The sequence below is a fragment of the Dipteris shenzhenensis genome, chromosome 21 (genome assembly GCF_047967505.1).
Source record: "Dipteris shenzhenensis isolate YYH24624 ecotype China chromosome 21, Dip_SZ_1.0, whole genome shotgun sequence".
Taxonomy (NCBI): Eukaryota; Viridiplantae; Streptophyta; class Polypodiopsida; order Gleicheniales; family Dipteridaceae; genus Dipteris; species Dipteris shenzhenensis.
Window position 1 is genome coordinate 33,193,899 of NC_141616.1, and position 19,582 is coordinate 33,213,480.

At 44.0% G+C, this 19,582-nt stretch overlaps 1 protein-coding gene across 2 annotated transcripts in view; it reads right to left on the bottom strand.

The window, feature by feature from the left end:
* Positions 1 to 2,798: 2,798 nt before the first annotated feature.
* Positions 2,799 to 19,582, bottom strand: part of LOC147888762 (Transducin/WD40 repeat-like superfamily protein) — a 32,941-nt gene continuing 16,157 nt past the window's right edge. For both annotated transcript variants that reach the window (XM_087392747.1, XM_087392746.1), the window contains exons 3-4: positions 3,412 to 3,899; positions 2,799 to 3,242 (exon numbers count right to left, since the gene is read on the bottom strand). In XM_087392747.1, the coding sequence (XP_087248873.1) occupies positions 2,871 to 3,242; positions 3,412 to 3,899 (860 nt within the window). In that variant the 3' untranslated portion in view covers positions 2,799 to 2,870. The remainder of the gene's footprint in view (positions 3,243 to 3,411; positions 3,900 to 19,582) is intronic.

The following is a 19,582-nucleotide window of genomic DNA, read 5'->3' on the forward strand; positions in this document are numbered from 1 at the left end:
CAACGACTGGGACTTCCTCATTGACCTGGGCCAGCTCCTTGGTTCATGGATTCCGGCTTCGTGGCCTCCAAGACGTGCATCGAAATGGCTATCCACCGCAGCTTGGCCTCGCACCCTGAGTGTCTCATGATTGGAGGGGCCTTCCAGGGAGATAAGATTTGGGTTTCTCGAACCCCTTGGCGTGCTTGACGCGGTGGCAATTACCTTGTTCTTTAACTTATGGCCTTGCTTGGATGCAGCTGCTACGACTTTGGAATCTTTGATCGCAGTCCTCACAGGAGCCAGCAGAGGAAAATGGGATCCCATTGGAGGCAAAGAAGTCATAGTGGGCGGATGAGATTTGCCTTTGCCGGATGACTCAGTTCAATAATCAATTGCAAACTATAATTTTCCACGATCGGTAGATTTACAACACTCACACCAAAATTCAAGGGATGTGAGATCATGACAGACTCATTTAACAAGGTTATGCTTGCTTGCTGATACGGAATGACACCAAGGACTCAACTCACGCAAGTTTCCCTCCATACTTCCTCCTCCACTATTTTCCATGTTAAGTTTGTAGCTCCCTTCTTCACGACAGACTTTGAAGACCCTGCCTTTCATCGTTCTGGGCTCTTGACCAACCTTAGATATGGTGACGAGCCTGTCGTTCGCTGATGGCAAACCAATAATGGGAGGGAAAGCCAACCTGCTTGTAAGAGCTATTGCTGTTGCCTGAGCTTGGTGTTGCTGCCTACTGATGGTGTTGTTGGAACAGATGCTGCGGTACGTTAAGGCCTGGCCTTTATTCTTACAGCTCGCTTGGCTCCTTCATTGATCCCATGAACTCTCTCTCTCTCTCTCTTTCTCTCTATCTCTTTCTCGGTTCTCTCGCTCTCTTGACTCCCTCACCCCTTTGCCGCATGGCCCTTTCTCTCTAGCTAATAAATATAGTCGGGCAATTAAAAGCAGAATTTGTTAGCCTCCTTGCTTTTGGTGGAACTCTACACTCATCGTTGGATCGTTATGACAACTAAGGGCTCAGATTATAATACGTGGCTCAATGAGAGCTAAAAAATTTCAAACTTCTCCTTAGGCTACCTGCCGTAACAAGAATGTTTGGACAAAATTACTACCACTTGTCTATCTTGCAAGTGTTCATTGAAATTGGATATATTGTTGAGCGCAGTCTTCCATTGTGTTTGTCATTGTTATCATTCATTTGATTCATGATTTAACGAGTTTGCCCCGTCGAGCAAATCGCAACTGCCTTGACACTCTGAAGGTACCCAATTATAGTCTCAAAAGACAAATCCATAAGGGAGAATATTGAAGTAACGATTCAAATTCAACCGCAGCTCAATCCCTGCACGCTACGACGGAAGAATTAATGCATTCCAAAGAGCGTACTTTCTTTACAAGGAGAATATGAGACGGTGGAGACTTGCGATGGACAGAATCTATGAGTGAACAAGATTGCGGCAAAAGGAACAATACAGCACCACGAGGAGCTTCTCAAGTGGCTAGCTACAACTGCAAGAAAAGTGATTCAAACTATTACGCAGTGAAACAGGTTACCGTGGCCCGTGACTCGGAAAGACTGCCAAGTGGGAATGTACAACCGAGGTGCAAAGCAACTTTTGCTGTGTATGGCCTCTGGTTTGATGAATGCTTTGCCAAACCAGGTGCATAAAAGGCAAAGAGCGATGCAAAGTGGACTGTGATGGACACATTTCAGAGGAAGACATAAAGGAGTTGTTGAGTCGTCCCGGATGGCTATGAGCTGAGAGCGCACTGTCTCTCCTAGGATCTTCGTAGAAGAGAGGAAATTCCTTAAGGAGGGAATGAAGCATAACTGAAACCGGTTGAAGGAACTCCAGAAACTTCTCTCTCAAATTGAAGATGTGAACATGGGCAAGACCTAAGATCTAGAGACTCAAAGCACACAGATTAAGACATGAGAGAGATACCAATGTATATCTATTTCAATCAATACAAAATAGGCTTCTTATATAAAGAGAGCCCTTAGAATAGTCAACACTTGCGGGATTCTCTGATTCACAGCTCTCCTTGTCGATATCCTCGATCCACATCCTCACATCATGTAGTCCACATCCTAAGGTGGCTAGTTTAATACATTCCTATACCATACCTTAACCTCTAATATGTGCTCATGGCACCATATCTCAACAACTTGTAGATACTTGGCATTCATATTTGTCTAAAGTATTTCCAAAGGAAACTCGAGCATATAGAAGAAGAGCTTATTATTACTTTTAGTAATGGGTTTGGTCGTGCCATCTCTCTAGAGCCACTACAAAGAAGAAAGAGAATTATTGAGAGCCCATTAGTTGATGGGAGACCAATTAGTTTAGCACTCCTAGCTTATCAACGCTTCGTTTAAGGTTCCTCTCTCGGGTGTGGATTACTCTCTTGAATCTGAATTTGTAGTCTGGTATATAATTTGAAAATTAACTTCTTAATTCTATTTTCAATATTGAATCTCCATAGGACTTTTCATTTGGTGCCTATGAGAGAAATTGAAGTTCTTATGGATTGATTAATGCTATATGCATCGTTCCTAACGTATGCTACCAACTCGAGTGAATCGTATGACTCAAACTATTTAACGTTATAAAACCAGGCAATTTTCGTGATTGGTGAATGGAACAACTCAAAAAATTACTCATTCACTTGCCACGCATCTCACCTCACTATGCAGGCAATATCTCTGGTGAGTGAATGAACACATCAGACTGTTTAACATTACAAAACTAGGTAAAATCGTACAAGTTCGATGAAAATAGCACTAGCATCATACAAACTTTAATAAATTATCAGACTTCGGATTAACTGGACATATTAACTCTTTATACTTTTTCCCTAACCTACTCAAAGACACACACATTTCCCTCCCAGCCACCAGAAGCAACAACAGAGGACATGCTTGGATGGTAAGAAACATCACTGCAGATGTGCTCATGGGCTTCCAACACAGTTAATTTTTTTGTTGATCTGTAGTTATATATGTAAACTCGACCGTCCGATGAACCAGAAACAAGAAGTCCACCATCTGGACTAAAACTACATTGTATGCGAAAACCAGAGACTTGATGACCTTCAAATCGCTTGTACTTATTCATCTTAAAAGGAGGATAGCTTGAGAATATTGCAATATAATTTCCATTAGATTGAGCCACGAAAGCACTCTCATGAGGATGATAACGTACACAAGGGCAAGTGTAGGCTTCAAGATAGACCTGAAAAACAAACAACACGGTCAGTCTGTTAAAATTTAAACCCAAATCCGTGCAAAAGAAAAACCTGTGAAGCTGAGACCCACCCACAAATAAAGAAACGCCTCTATATATATGATAAGTTCTGTGGCCACTTTTTTGGCTGGATATAGTGCTTATCATTACTGCTTACTTGATTAGACAGAGGAATCTGAGATTCGAAGTCCCACACGACAATTGTCTTGTCACTAGCATTCCGATTTGCAATATCTGAGGTTGACACAAAATGCTTTCCATCCTGGCTGAAGTCCACATCCATCACTTGGCCAAGACCTTTACAATACTCTTGCACAACCATGCCAGCTCGAATATCCCACAGCCTCAAAACACCCTTAGATCCTCCTGAAAGGAATAGCTCACTCTTGAATGGATGATATTTTACAACATTAACAAATTGATCTTCCTTGAAAACTTGCTTTTCACAACCAGTCTCAACATCAGTTAGCCGCAGTGTCTGATCGAAACCACAAGTCAGCACACAGGCGCCATCCATGGACCATTGAAGGTCCTTTATAGCTGCAGTATGAGATGACAATGTACGTGCATCTTGCCGCTTTTCTTCACTCCATACATTCCATATGTGAGCAACACAATCCATCCCTGCAGATGCAAGCAGGGATCCTGCACAAGCAAATCATGGGCACAATAAAAATGGCAGCAATCCCAAGCAATAACAGCAGCATGAAGAGTGCCACATATTGAGCTATAGCCAATTATACAATAAGCCATAAACTTATTTATGTACACATGAATGCATGCATGCATACACCAACGTCCATCACGGACATTTCAAATTCGTCGTATCTTCACTTCATGATCTGAAAAAGGATATTGTGGCAACCCCAACTTCAGCATGCTTACCTTCAAAGTCATGCAAATCAAAACTGGTATTCATGCTGTTTCAGCATCTTTGGTCATCCTTTAGACCTACCCTCTTCTAGCATGGCATTTACCTTTCGGTTGGGATTCCAGACAAGACTCTCAGATGGAACCCTCTGCTTAAGAAGACCGATTCAAATTCCCTTCAGGTTCAGAAATTCACTAAATTTTGACTTGATAGCTTCAGAAACTTTGCACAAATGAAAAGCTTGTAAGAAGTTTTTAAAATCTTAGAAGGGCAATACCCAACTGGTCCAGGAGCCATGGTTGTTAAGACACTCGTGTCTTATGATAAGACACTTAAGACACTTAAGACACGTGTCTTATCTTAAGACACCTTTAGATACTCTAGTGTTTTTTTTTTTTTTTTGGTGGGTGGGGAGTAATAACACACATTGAGTTTGACTTAGCCATGCTATCATTGATGGTGACTTTGGATCTAGCAGTGGCAGTGACCTCATAGATTCAGATTAGGATGAATCTTTAGAGATTTGAGTCTTGAGAGTCGAAAGCTTTCTTTCAATTATATGTATCGAGATGCAATTTTCATTCATGTCACATGTGACAAGATTCAATTGTCAGTTTAAACCTTTTAGTAAACTTGCGAGCTCTTCAGTCGTGAGTCTTAAAGTAACTTTAACTTTTAAGTCTTGAGTGACGAGTCTTGACTCTTAACTACATTGTACAAATGCATTGTTTCTTCTTGCATTATTTAAGTGTAGCTTATTGTACTTCTAGAATCTAGTAGCTAGATATGCTAGCAAGTTGTACAATTGTATACTTATACATATATTAATTAAATATTTATTATTACAACCACAATGGCGTGTCTTACGTGTCTTATCTTTAAGACACTTTAGACACTCGTGTCTGAAGCGTGTCTAACGTGTCGTGTCTTAACGTGTCTTACAACCATGCCAGGAGCTGAAATGGGACTTGATGAATTTGATTCTGACAGCCTTTACAGAATAACAGAGATTATTCAAAAACCCAAGCAGGTCATTGCCACAAAACATAGGTGGCGTGAAAAGGCACTGTTGGTGGTTGGCACAGCTTTAGAATGATTAGAGTTGATGAGCAGGAAATGTTTATATGCTGCATAAGTCAGCCAGAAAAAGCAGAGATTTGCTCCCCCAAATGTCCCCCTTGTGTTGCAAGTAACTTCACAACACCAAAGAAAACGATAGGGCCAGCCCACTTAGTTCAATTTTAGGCCAAGTGGACACCCCCTTCAAGAAACAAACCCTCCTTCCAACTATCCTTCCTTATGTGCCAACTTCCAAGCTGTCATTGGGCTACCGCTTCCTTTAATGGTGTAGGCTCGCAGAAATTTAGGCTCGATGCACCTCACTTGGGTAAGAGATGGTTCAACATAGGGGTCCTAGTTGTTGGGCTACTTGCAAGGATGGGCAGAGGGCCAGATGTTGACATTGTAATGTCCTCGGACTTTCAAACTATTTCTGGTAGAAACCTGACAAATAACTGCCAAATCAGCTTTTACAGCTGCAACCAATTCATCATTGATACCAGTGATGAGTCTATCATCCACATAAAGTACCACAAGCACTAAATCTGCATTTTTTATCATGAAGTAAAGGTTTGGGTCTACACTCTTTCGCAAACCTTTCTGAAGAACACGCATGTCAATCCTGGCATACCATGCCTTGGGTGCTTGCTTGAAGCCCTAAAGAACCTTTTTCAGCTCTTGCACCTAATCGGCTGATAGACTGACATGGCTGACTGCCATGCAATGTTGTCTGGAAACATGTTTCAGTTCGACTGAAGCTTGTTTTAGTACAATGCCTGAAACAGTTTCAGTTCAAACAACTCAAACCTCTGAGGAAATTTCTCTCCAGAATTTCAGGGTCTTTCTATCAAACTTTACGGCCCGCCCTCACAGAAATTCTGTTGGAATACAGCTGGTCACCTCCCCATTTGTAAGCCAGCATATGAGAAGAGCATGGGGGAGGTGGAACATGATAGGATGAGGCTGCCACATGGGAAGTGGGCAGCATATAAACAAAGAAAAGATAGAGAAGGGGGCTGCCACATGGGCAGCACTCACAAGCTTACCAACATGTCAGTAGGGACTGCATGGCATGCATCTGGAGTAGATCCAATGGACAGAGGGAAGCTGATCATTAGCGCAGCCATCTAGGACAGTACAGTGCAGTTTGAAGGAGATTTGCTGATCTGGACCAGGTCGCAATCAGCTCAGGACCGTGCTGTGATTATACGGAAGGCAGGGGGTACTGTGCGGGCTGTTTACAGAGGCTGTACGGAGCTGTACCCGGTAAAGCAGGGCTGGAGCAAGTCCTATATTTGGTGGGATACCAGGAGAAGCGTTGCGCCTGTTTGGGGAAGAGTTTGGGCCAGATAGAAGTCAGGAAAGAGCCGCCACAGAAAGCACCAGGTAAGAGTAAATCGAGGAGGCAGTTAGGGCACATCTGGCTGGGCCAGGTCTGCTGAGTCTGGTCAGTTTAGACGTCGACTGACTTGGGATGACCCAGTCAGCTATTTTTTAGGCCTATAAAAGGGATCCCCTTGGGGCTCATTCATCATCTACTGGAAAGTCCATTTTCAGGAGCAGTTTGGAGCAGCACCTCAGCCAGGATAGGCTGAGTGCAGCAGACAAAGCTCAAGGGCTTCTTCATCCTAGGCTGACCATCAGGCAGCAAGGAGGACGGATCAAAGAGGGAGCTTGGGCCTCACCATAGGCCACATTTTAGAGCCACAAGGAGATCAAGCACTGCCTTACTTGTGGCTGTCCGGGAGGTCGGTTTGAAGGTGTGTTTGTGGGGCCCTTGCGACGTCAACCTAAGCTCATAGGGAGCAAGCAGGGTGAGTCTTTTGGGAGTGCCACACATCTAGATAGCACTTTGCTACTAGAGGGTGATACACTGGACTTTGCTTCTGTATTGTGTCCGTTATAGACGGAAACATAAGTTTTGTTGGTTCTACATCTGTCTTGTGCATTGTCCATTTACTTGCTGCAAATCTATGCTAAGCACACACAAGGACAGAAGCTTTGGATTCCACATATAATACACCATTACGTGAGTTCGTGGGCTCTATTAGTTTTCCATTGCGTATATACCCTTTGTTGTAATTATTTATAACGTGGCATCAAGGCAAGGACCTTGCCGAAGGACAGCCTTGATTCAAAGCTCTAGGGAATCATCTTCCACGTCTGAAGGATGGTGCCCTTGCCGCTAGGTATCCGATCCGGGAAACAAGCAAGTTGGATGGGACAAATTACCCCCTTAGGAAGATAAAGGTCTGAATCCATTTGGTGGTGAGATTGACATGAGAGCCTCAGCCCACAATGACTCCAGCTACAGAAATGGATGCTACAGTGACATTGCCTCCAGATCCAGTAGCAGTGAAGGATTGGTTAATGTGTGATGCAGAGGCCCTGGCCGTAATCATTGGTACCATTGCAGATTCGGTGCTACCTCATATCCAGTTGGCACACTTCCTTTGCCGAGTGGACCATATTGAAGGGGATGTAAGAGGTGTAACGATGCGAGGATTCTCGACCTCGAGAAGGAGCTCTATGGTATGAGCATGGATGAAGGGGAGTACATGACCACATCATGAGGATGAAAGCGGTCAGGAACAAACTCTCAAACAATTGGTCAAGCAACAAATTCCTTGAGGATGGGCATGCTTCCCAGGAGCTACAAACCTCTCATCATGACAATGATAGCAGGGCGGCACCAATGACGTTTGAGGAGTTGGTACCATTGCTTCTTCAGGAAGAAGCTCGAAAACTGAAGTACGAAGGATCCGCACAAGAGAAATCCCTTTATGCCAAGGACAAGGACAAGCCAAGCGACGGCAAGCCCAAGAAAAAGGATGACAAATCTGAGAATGACAAGGGTGCTTTTGATGATGAGAATAAAAAGAAAATAAAGGAACGGAAGAAGTGCTTCCACTGTGATACGCTAAGACATTTTACAAAGGACAGTAGAAAGAAGGCATATCAAAAGCAGAAGAAAGACTCTGATAAGGATTCAGAGGATACAAAAGCACATGTGATAGAGAGCTTTTCTTGGTGACATATCCATGTGTTACTGAGATAAAGTTTGCAGACCCCAGAGTAACAGTATGGATGTCCGACATTGAGATGTGATCAAAAGAATAGTCAAAAGCCGTTGTGAAGTCATTGAGTGCTTGGGTTTCTCAAACTGCTTGGTTGGTAGCACTGACATGAGGGAACATTCTTCAGAGGGATTATTGGATTCAGTATAAGATGAGAGCTATAAGATTGAAGAGAGCATTACAGAGTTACCCAGTGTGGCTCAGTGTGCCTCAATGAGCTGCATAGTTTGCATTCAAAGCAAACAAGCAAGCACGTGGATGATTTGGTATGTTTGAACCTTTATAATCTATTGTGGGCAGACTTTGTGTTTTGTATTCCTCAAATGAAGAAAGATTGAAGGGTGTATGACTTTCTAGAAGTCAAAGAAGATAGGCTTGATGCTTCTTCGAGGAACAGAAGCAAGGTTCCAAAAGGAGAGATGGATTTTTTGAAGCCTCACTGGTGGAGATAGAGACACATACAAGAGGTCAAAGTGTGCTAAAGCTAGAAATATAATTGTTTGAGGCTCATTGGGAGCTCATGCTCCAGGTATTCTGGGATTCCACTTGGATTGGACCAGGGTGGTTCTATTGCAAAGGGCTAGACCTAGAGGAGCATGAGCCAACGATTGAAAGACCAAAAGAAGACGACAACTCCGAGCTGTTCCATAGGGAACCATTTGTAAGCCCATATGAGGAGAGTGTGAGGTTGGTGGAACATGATAGGATGGGGCTGCATGTGGGCAGCACATTGGCTGCAATGTGGACAGCAGGGGGCTACCACATGGGCAGCACATAGACCGCCATGTGGGCAGCACTCAAGAAGCTTACCTGGATGGTAGTGGAAAAAGAAGGAAAGGAAGCTATACTAACATCCTCGGAAGACCTCACGGGCCTATGGAACAAAGTACATCAACAGGAAAAACTCATACAAGCATTTGTGGGCTGAAGTAAAGGGCACACTAGGGCCCTTGCTGAGTGATCTGCCAAGCTAAAGAGCTCTAGGGCTCAAACTCAAAACTCACAAATTGAAACTGAAAACTGAGACTCAAAATCCGGGTGCCATGGTGCTCTCCAGTGGGCTGCAAAGATGTCTCAGATCTAGCTGTTTCTAGATGCGGTGAAGATGGTGATTTCCTCGACCTCTATATACGATGGGCTATGTCAAGAGTGACACCTCTTGTCTCTAGCCATCTCCTTTGAGGAGAGCTGAGATAGACCGGAACTCAATCATGCGTGCTCTGGTCACTCTTTGTAACCTGCGTGGTCTCTGCATCTCTAGTTCAGCAGCATTGCATCGCCTCTCCCTGCTGATGCATGATTCCCTCATGTCAACTAGCTCCTCCTCCATCCCACTATGTCCTAGAGCTGACTGAAATGCATAGAAATACATGACATGTTGCTGTGCTCGGTCACTCTTAGCCTCCTGTGGTGCGGTCACCCCCTACCAATGTCTGATCTATCTCGATAATGTCTCTCTGTGCCATGTCATCTCAATCCGATAGAGCCCAGCACAGATCCAATCATAGAAGTGGATCAACCAAGAGAGTGAACCAAACCGGTGTGATATCATCCTCGGATCTCATAGTAGGCTTGGCAGGCACGCAAGAAGTCCTCTCCCCCAATGTGCATAACCTATAGATTCCTTGCTCTCTGGGTGTGCTTGCAGCTCTCCCTGTCTCAACCCTCAACTAATGGGATGAGACCCGCATCTTCCCAATAGCAATAAGAGACTCTTCTGTCCTCTGGGCTGGGTCTGACGACGAGTCCATCCTCCGATATTCTCAAGAAAGGCCCAAACTCTGTGGAGGAATGTCACTATCTGAAATATCGCATCGATCTAGAGTGGTCTCATGGCAAACTCTATCTTACTATCAGATGGGGAATTGAGGGCTTACTCTGAATCATCGTAGACGCCATAGTCACCTGTAACCGCTCAAATCTCTTCCAATCTGTCGCAGAGATATCACTCTCCCAAGAAGGTGCTGCATGCATGCCAGTCGGCCTCACTAGGGTGTTTAAAACCCAGTCCTTCGTCAGCGAATCTTGAAGGTGCGCCTGAAAGCACTACCTCTCTAGTTAAGGCAAAGCTTCTTGTTCTCGTGTGAGCCATGCCCTGGCCATGGGACCATCTTGAAAATTGGCCCTATGATGACTATCCCCAAGTATGTGTAAGATTGCACTATCTCCACTAGCTCACATTGGTAAGTGAAGCTATGTCAATGTAGTACTTCTCGTGAGGTGTTGAAGATCATAACCGTCGTCTTTCAAAGGTTAACTATCAAGTCCTCTCTCTCTCTACAAAATGCCTCTAGGCCTCTAGATGTCTCTGCGGTCTCTCTGTCGAAGATGATATGAGGACTATGTCATCCATATATAGCAGTATTTGTATCGTCAAATCAACCAGCAATGATCTCTCACCTCCTAGGCGATCAATAAAGGATGTGATATCGTCACTATAAAGCCCTAAGAGAGTCGGTGAAAGAGGCATCCTTGCTTCACTCCGATCGTACTCTTAACCCAATCTGACAGGCCTTATAGGATCCCTCTAACGGACTCTTATAGGCTCATCACCCCCAAATCATGACCTCTAAAATCTGCATCTCTTGAAGTCTCTTGATCATACGAGATCGTAGGACAGTATCGAAGGCCTTCGAAAAGTCTACAAAGCCAGCGTAGACTTTCCAAAACAGTAACCTCGTCTCCTCAATGATAGCGAGGAGGTGACTCTAAAGGAGACAATGCATCAACCATATCATGTCTCTGAAGTGTCATTAAGCTGCCATAACTCATGTGCCCATACGTGGCATGCCATAACTCCGCATTCTGCATCGCAACAGTGGGAGTGCTCACTGATAATGCAAGATCAGATCTTTTTTCATATAAATCAAGCTGAAAAAGACCCCGATACAAAGTGCCAAACAACATCAAAGCAAAAAGACTCTTCTTGGAAGTGATGTGCTTTGAAGGACGACTCTCCAGCTCAACTAGTCCTATCTACTGCGATGATCCACCGCCATAACAAAGCGGTCGGTGTCCATCATAAATACAAAACACTCTGTCGAAAATTGCATACAGAAGAGGGCGAATGATTTGAAAGCCCCAAATGTTGCATAAATTGCACTCTGTCTGCAAAAGCCCCAATTTCTTGCGAAAAATTGCATACAGAAGAGGGCGAATGATTTGAAAGCCCCAAATGTTGCATAAATTGCACTCTGTCTGCAAAAGCCCCAAATTTCACTGCCAAATTGCAGTGTAATTGCAAAAGCCCCAACTTTCTCCAAAACTTGCAAATCAACTGCAATGTCTGCTAAAGCTTCAAATGTGCTCCAAAAAGCTAAGCTAAACAATGGCTGAATGCACAACTGAACCTGCGAATGAACTCTGCCCAGAAAAATGACGGAGACATTCAGCTTGCAACGAGCTGCTTGTACAAAACTGTACGGAATCCGTACAGTGTACGGACGACTGTACGACGAAATGTACTGAATACAGCAAGTACGAAATCCATGACTGTACTGCCTCTCAGTCCGTACGGATGTACGGACGACGCGGGTGTACGGACGGCACAGGTTGTACAACGAAATCGTGCATCTGAGCGGCGAAACCTGTACGGGCTGTACGACAATGTACGGACATGATCAGGTAGCTAGTACAAAATCCATAAAGTCGTACGGAATGGAGGCTACACGTCGCGATGAAGCTGTACGGAAGCTTGGCGTTGGAGCTTGAATGCGGGAGCTGGAAGAGGAGAGCAAGGAGTAGGGAGAAGGTCCGGGAAGGAAGTGCTCTGATACCAAATGTGAGAAAACGAAAGCAAGAGCAAGAGTGTACAAAGAGAGAGTGAGCTGAACGTAGTTCACTCCCCAAAGTGTACTGAACTGAAGTGTAATACAAAGAAAGAGATTAGGGTTTTGTCCAAGTGACAAAACCCTATCTAATCACTAACCGTAGTTAGAGATTAGACCATGGTTAGGGGGAAAAACCTCTAAGAGAAAAAAGTACCCCTAACTCACTTATTACATTACATTGGCCACTGCCTAGAATATAATAATACTTCTAACAATAATAAAAGTGATGTAGTTCCCATTGTCCATGAGATCTCCTGTTTGTGTATCGGCACAATGGTGGTACTAGGTAGTACTTCAAGCATGTGGGAAGCCGCAGCATACAATGTGGTTGAACATCTGTGCTAAGATTGGAGCCAGGACCTCCTATCCATGCGTGAAATACTATGTCTGTAGCTCCTCATGATTTTGATCTCTCCAGTTATATTGCTAACTGAGTGCAGCCTGCACATTCTATGCAGTGAACAAATTACAAGTACTAGGCCTTGGGCATAAGGATATATCATGTAATGCCTGCATCGGGATGTCATAGAGTGAGCTCGCATATGTGTACCAAACATCTAGATCTATGATGGGAGTAGCCGGCTTCCCCTCACATAGAATCCTAACCTCTCAAATCTGCATCTCCTGGAGTCTATGATCATACAAGACTGTCGAAGGCCCTCCGGAACTCTATAAAGCAAGAGCAGACTCTCCAGAACCGAGACCTCGCCCCCTCAATGATAGCCCGCAAGGTGATCTAGGGTGGAGTAATTTCTCTGGAATCCTGCTTGTCCTAGAGCCCGTTGTCACCACACTGTAAATATCCTAAGTCAAAGTATAGTTGACCATTTATTTGATCATAATTAAAGTGTTTTATATATGTTAATTATGGTCAAAGAGTTCTTTTAATGGTCAAGGGATTGACTATGGTCAAAGATACTTGACTCTAGTCAAGTAAACCTGACTTCGGTCAAGGAGACTTGGTTTATTACCAAGAGGGTTAACTCCGGTTAACCAGAGAACTACAGAGCTGACTACGGTCAGAGAGTGTTGACTTCGGTCAACAAGACTTGGCATGCGCCAAGAGGGTTAACCCCGGTTAACCAAGATGTACCAACTTCGGTTGGAGAGACTTGGCTATAATTAAGGCGCCTCGACCCTTGGTCAAAGCTCCTTAATTATAATCAAGAGTGTTGGCATCGGTCAACCAGAGAATAAATATATATTTTTATATTTGTTAGGTGTGCACATGTGTTCAGTGGGGACGCCCACCGTGACTAGAATTAGTCCACAGTGTGTTATTTGCATGCAAAGCGCTAACAATTAATGGGTGCCATGGTGGTGCGCTTTAATTAATTGTTGCAGGTACTAGGAAGAGTTATTTTTCCTAAGCGCTACGGGAGCCTGACAAGCATCTAGGAGGCGGTTCGTGTAACCAAGTGCTTTCAAGACTCCAGAGTGGCCCTTAGTGGCATGTAATAGGACTTAGTCTAGATTTTAGACAAGTGGCATGTTGCCAATTTGAAATGAGCTTGAAGCTCTTGTAAAAAAGGGGATTTTTCACGTTTGGAAAGGGGAGAGGATCAGACAGCTCTACGCTGAACTTTTGTAACAGATTCTCTTCAAGTAATAAAATACCTTCGGGGGGGTCCAGCCCGACATGTTGTCCTGGGCCCTAGTGTCTCTGTAGAGAGAGAGAGAGAGAGAGAGAGAGAGAGAGAGAGAGAGAGAGAGAGGAGAGCAGAAAAGAAAGTGTACTTGCTGGTTATTACGAAGGAAGTTTCGTTCACAATTATTGGTGTCTCTCATAAGAGCGAGATGGATTTCAAAGAGCGTGAGGAATTCCATAGGGATTTTATTGGTATCAGAGCCCTAGCTCACACCCTTCTAAGGCTGTGACGATCCAGGAAAATTTTGAAAAAAAAATAAAATTCGAGAGCTGTGTGACGCACACAGGAGCTTTGAAGCCATACTAGTTATGCACGGTCTCATTGACGATACTCATATGCCAAGAGAAACAATCGCGCGATGAGGATCTCATCGTACGAATAGACATCCAAAGTTGACGTCGAGGCAGAAGCGTGAAATCACAAGGAGGTGGATGCTAGTCGACACGCGTGAATTGATGAGACCTATAGTGGGCGCTATGTATTTGCGCAGGCCTAAGATCTGACAGAGCAAAGTTTTGCAATTTGGCGACGTAAGGCTTGCCCAGATCATAACCGAGGAATGACGGAATTCACGACGCTCGACCCAGCAGAGAATAGCAGACGAATTCCATGCGCACATACACGTCGGATGGAAGCCTTGCGAGATCATTGTGCTAAAGGACCGGGCATTTAGAACTATGCTGATCTACACAGGGCTGTAGGCGATGGCGTGATGGGATTTGCACGGGAATCTGAGCTTTCTTTGTTTTCTCTGACGTGGCGACTGCTGACGCGGAGCTGACGTGGCCCTTGACGCAGCTCACGTGGCAGTTAGCCCATACCTCCTGATGTGGCGCTGACAGATCTGACACGTGGCAGATAACTGCAGGTTGCTGATGTGGCGTGCAGGCCTGAGGAGTGCTGATGTGGCAGCACACGTGGCAACCAGCAGGGCAGATGACGTGGTGCTGAGGTGGCAGGCAAGGCAGCCAGAGCTGATGTGGCATTGACACATAGCAGACAGGTGGCTGATGTGGCAGACTTGAGGTTAAGCTAACCTCACCTTGGTTAGTGGACTGGTTAGAGGTCCAGTTAGTTGACCCAACCAGACCAGTCTGGTCACTGTAACTAGACTGACTAGTCCAGTTAGTCCAGTTGCAGACTAACCAGACCAGAACCAGTCAGTCTGGTTAGAGTAACTAGCCAGTTACTCCATCTGGTTACTGTTCTTTCAAAAAAAAAAAAAAGGGACAGTTGCAGAGACTGTTTCTGCTAGCAGATTTCACCTGCCTGTCAGACTTCTACTGTCAAAAAAGCAGAGAAAAGCAAAGAAATCAGAGATTTGCAGAAAAAGAAAATGCATGCCTTTGTACACTGGGAAGATGAATCAAATGCTTCTGAGTGCTTTTTGCAGTAGCCAGAAAAAGGGCAATACAATTGTTGATGCTTTAGCAATTTTCTGGGTTTATGCTTTGAACTGATAGCCCAATTACTGGCACAAGTTGTGAATGCAAAACACCTCTTGTTGAGGTATTTTTCTGTTGGAAAAGCAAAGGTAGTTGTGCATCAGTTACCTACACGGTGTGTGTGTGAAATTTGCAGATCTCAGAATATGGATCAATCACCTATCCAGTGGGATTCACAAGATAGGGATGTACATCCAAGACAGAGAAGTGTGCCGCAAACTCAACAAGAATTTGAACAGATGGTACGCACTCGTATACAAGAGATGGCAAATCTCAAAAAGGATCCAAGGGCTCAGAATTTGTTTCAAGCAGAAGCTATGCCTAATGCAGTATATGACGTGCCAATGCCAGAGGCACACTCCCGTGTACAGCCAGAGAAAGAGAGATCTCATAGGGGACGGTCTCATAATAGGAAGAGATCGAGGCATCATCACCGATCTCCTAGTCCATCACCGTCTACCTCGAGTTCGACTTCTGTATCTTCTTCTTCTTTATCAGATAAACCATCCAGAAAAAGAAGGAAACATAAGAAGTCTAGGAAGAGAAAGTCTTCCAGAGAGACCAAGGAATTTAAAATAGGAGGTAAATCTGTCAAGTTTATGACCTATAATGGACAGTATGGTCATACAGACAAAGCATTGCAGTTCATCAGGCAGTTTGATGCTGCATTCGGCACAGAAAAGTTTTCAGAATTCTCCAAGTTAAGAATGGTCAGTTTGCACTTGACAGCAACAGCTAGTGCATGGTGGAGTGCACAGACCACAGATGGGTCAGCCCCAAGGAACTGGAAGGACTTCAAGAAAGCCTTCTACCAACAGTTTATGCCTAAACAGTTTAGAGACCATGTTCTTCAAGATTGGGACAGTTTGCATATGGATGTAGGAGATACAGTGGATGTGTACAACCAAAAGTTTTGGGATGCTTATTCGCAGGTTGCACCTTTCAAAAAGATCTCCAAAGGGACCCAAATGAGAAAATACAGAGCAGGTCTCACTCCAAAAATTGAGGCAGTAGTGAATGCTTTGGGGACAAAGAACATTCAAGACCTTATGCATTCAGCTTCAATAGCTAGTCTTGTGCCGTTACAAGATCCATCTACAGTGCTATCCTTGCATGCAGGACGTGCTGATAAAAAGAAAACTGATTTTTCAAAATCAGAAAAGAAAGAGTATCCCAAGGCTGAAAAGAAAGGGTTTCAACCTCAGAAGCCGAGGGGTACTCAGTCTTCAAAGGCTTATAAAGGCAAATCTCTATTCACCCCTGAACAAATAGCTGAATTCCGTAGAGATGGGAAATACTTCAGGTGCGGCAAAGAGGGGCATGTGGCTGCCCAGTGCCCAGAAAAGCCTTCAACTTCAAAGGGAAAAGAGGCAGAGAAGCCACGAGGACCGCAAAATCCAATGGCGGGGGGGATTCCTGACATACTGGGTCATGCTTCAAACCCAGAAGATCGAGAATTGCTGCTATCGTGGGGCAAAGTTAGAGACCAGCAAGCGCTAATTTTATTTGATCCAGGGGCTACTGATAATTTCATATCAAAGGATCTAGCCCTGAGGCTGGGAATGAAGACGGAGGAGTTGGGCAGGGCTTTGGATACTTTCATTTCTCCACTGAAACATCATGATGTAGTCTTGGGAATGCCTTGGTTTCATCGCAAGGCAGTGAAGTTGAATCTTCCTGAAAGAGTGCTGGAGTTTTTGCATAGGGGGAAAAATCAGCGTTTAGTTGCCAGGAATAAAGGGGACACTATCCCCATTGTATCTTATGTTAGATGTGGTAAAGCAATAAAGTCTGCAATTTATGCGTACATGGTTTTTATAAAAGAAAAACAGAATGATATGCATGCTGAAATGAATGATGCAGACAAAGATAAGTTTCAGTTTCTTGTAAACTTTAAAGATTGCTTTTCTGATGCTTTGCCAGGGGAGTTACCCCCAGAGAGACCAGAAGATCATCAGATAGAGTTAATGCCTGGTAGTGAGCCACCAAACAGACCACCTTATAGAGTCAGTGCGACTCAGAGAGAGGAGATTATGGCTCAGGTACAGGACTTGCTGTCCAAAGGGTTGATTCAGCCCAGCTCATCTCCTTTTTCAGTATGTGCGTCGATTATCGCGCACTGAACAAAATGACCATCAAGAATAGATTCCCTATTCCGCGCATTGATGATGTGCTGGATCAGTTAAATGGAGCTTCAGTTTTCAGCAAGAAAGACTTAAAGAGTGGCTATCACCAAGTGAGGATACAGCCTCAGGATGTGCACAAGACAGCATTCCGCACTACATTCGGGTTGTATGAATACTTAGTGATGCCTTTTGGGTTGACAAATGCTCCAGCCACATTCAATAGAATGATGAATCGCGTCTTCCGAAAGTACACGCATTTCACGGGTACTTTCTTTGATGATATCTTAGTCTTTTCTAAGACAGAAGAAGAGCACAGGAAACATCTTGCTATAGTATTTCAAGAGCTGAGAAATCATCAGCTCTATGCAAACAGCAAGAAAAGTGAATTCTTCTTGGAAGAAATCCATTATCTGGGGCATATAATATCCAAGAATGGGATACAAATGGATCCAGCGAAGATCCCTGCCATTCAAGAATGACCAGAGCTGAAAACTGTGCATGAAGTTCGAAGTTTCCTAGGCCTGTGTTCTTACTACAGAAGGTTTATCAGACATTTTGCTGATATCGCAGCTCCATTACATGACCTTACTAAGAAAAATGCAGCCTTCTCATGGGGAATATCACAGAAGAAAGCATTCAATACACTCAAGGAGAAGTTGACTACAGAGCCTATTCTTGTAGTCCCGGATCTTTATCAATCTTTCGATGTTGATTGCGATGCTTGTGGAGAATGTGTTGGGGCTGCATTGCATCAGAATGGTCATGTAGTAGCCTATGAAAGCAGGAGACTTCGGGATGCAGAAAGATATCTAGGAATCTATGAGAAAGAGTTATTGGCTGTAATTCATGCCATCCATACATGGAAACACTATCTTTTGGGTGCAGATTTTAATGTTAAGACAGATCACCAAAGTCTGAGATACTTTTTTACTCAGACCAAGCTTTCCGAGAAGCATATGAAATGGGCAAACATGCTCTCAATGTATCATTTTCAGATTGTCCATACCCCAAGAATTCGGAACAGAGTGGCAGATGCCTTGTCCCGAAGACCCCAGGTCAATAATGTGACTATTGCTTATCATCAAGACCTGGAAGGCATGAGGGAGCAATATGCTCGTGATTCAGATTTTGGTGAAATTTTACAGCAAATGCAAGAGGGGCAATCCACCAGTCACTATTCCCTGAAAGATAGGTATTTAATGAAAGATGATTGCTTATGCATCACCCAGGAGATGAGGAAAAAGATTTTGGAGGAATGCCATGCACCTCCCTATGCTGGACACAGAGGAATTACAGCAACAACTCTAGCACTAGAGAGGTATTTCTTTTGGCCAGGGATGCGGAAAGATATACATCAGTTTGTTACTGAATGCCTTACGTGTCAGAAAGTGAAGTATGATAGACGGAAGGCACCTGGCCTACTTATGCCTCTTCCCGTGCCTCAGGCACCATGGGAAAGTATTACAATGGACTTTATTTTTGATTTGCCAAGATCAAAGTCAGGGAATGATGGGATTTGGACTATCATTGATAGATTCAGCAAGCAAGCTCATTTCATTCCGGTTCGCAAAACCATAAAGACAGATCATATGGCTAAGCTTTTCATGGTACAGATTTTTAAACATCATGGTATGCCTAAGTCCATTGTTAGTGATCGAGATCCCAGAATGACCAGTCTATTCTGGAGAGCTTTATTTGATAACATGGGGACGAATTTGAATTTTTCTTCTTCTTTCCATCCCCAGACGGATGGTCAAAGTGAAGTAGCAAATTCTACAGTTTTGGATATGCTGAAATGCTACGTGGGTGACCAAAGTTCAGACTGGGAAAAGTACCTACCGTTGGTAGAGTTTGCTTACAATAATACAGTACATAGCTCTACAGGGAAAGCCCCTTTTGAGGTCATATATGGGAAAGTGATTTTGCCACCTATATTGAGGACCAAAGATGAAATATTTGCAGCTGATCAGTTTGTGAGAGACCTCCAGACAGCTTACAGCCAAGTCCGGACAGCAATCGAAAGGTCTCAAGAGAAACATAAAAGAGCTGCAGATAAGCATAGAAGACAATTAGATCTCAAGGAGGGGGATTGGGTACTTTTGAAGTTTGAAAAAGCTAGGCTCCGCAAGTTTAAAGGCAAACAGAAAGTGTATGCAAAGTTATCTCCCAGATACTATGGCCCTTTTAGGGTTACGGAAAGAATAAATGAGGTTGCATACAGGTTGTCATTGCCAGAGCATTGGAGGATTCACAATGCATTCCATGTGAGTC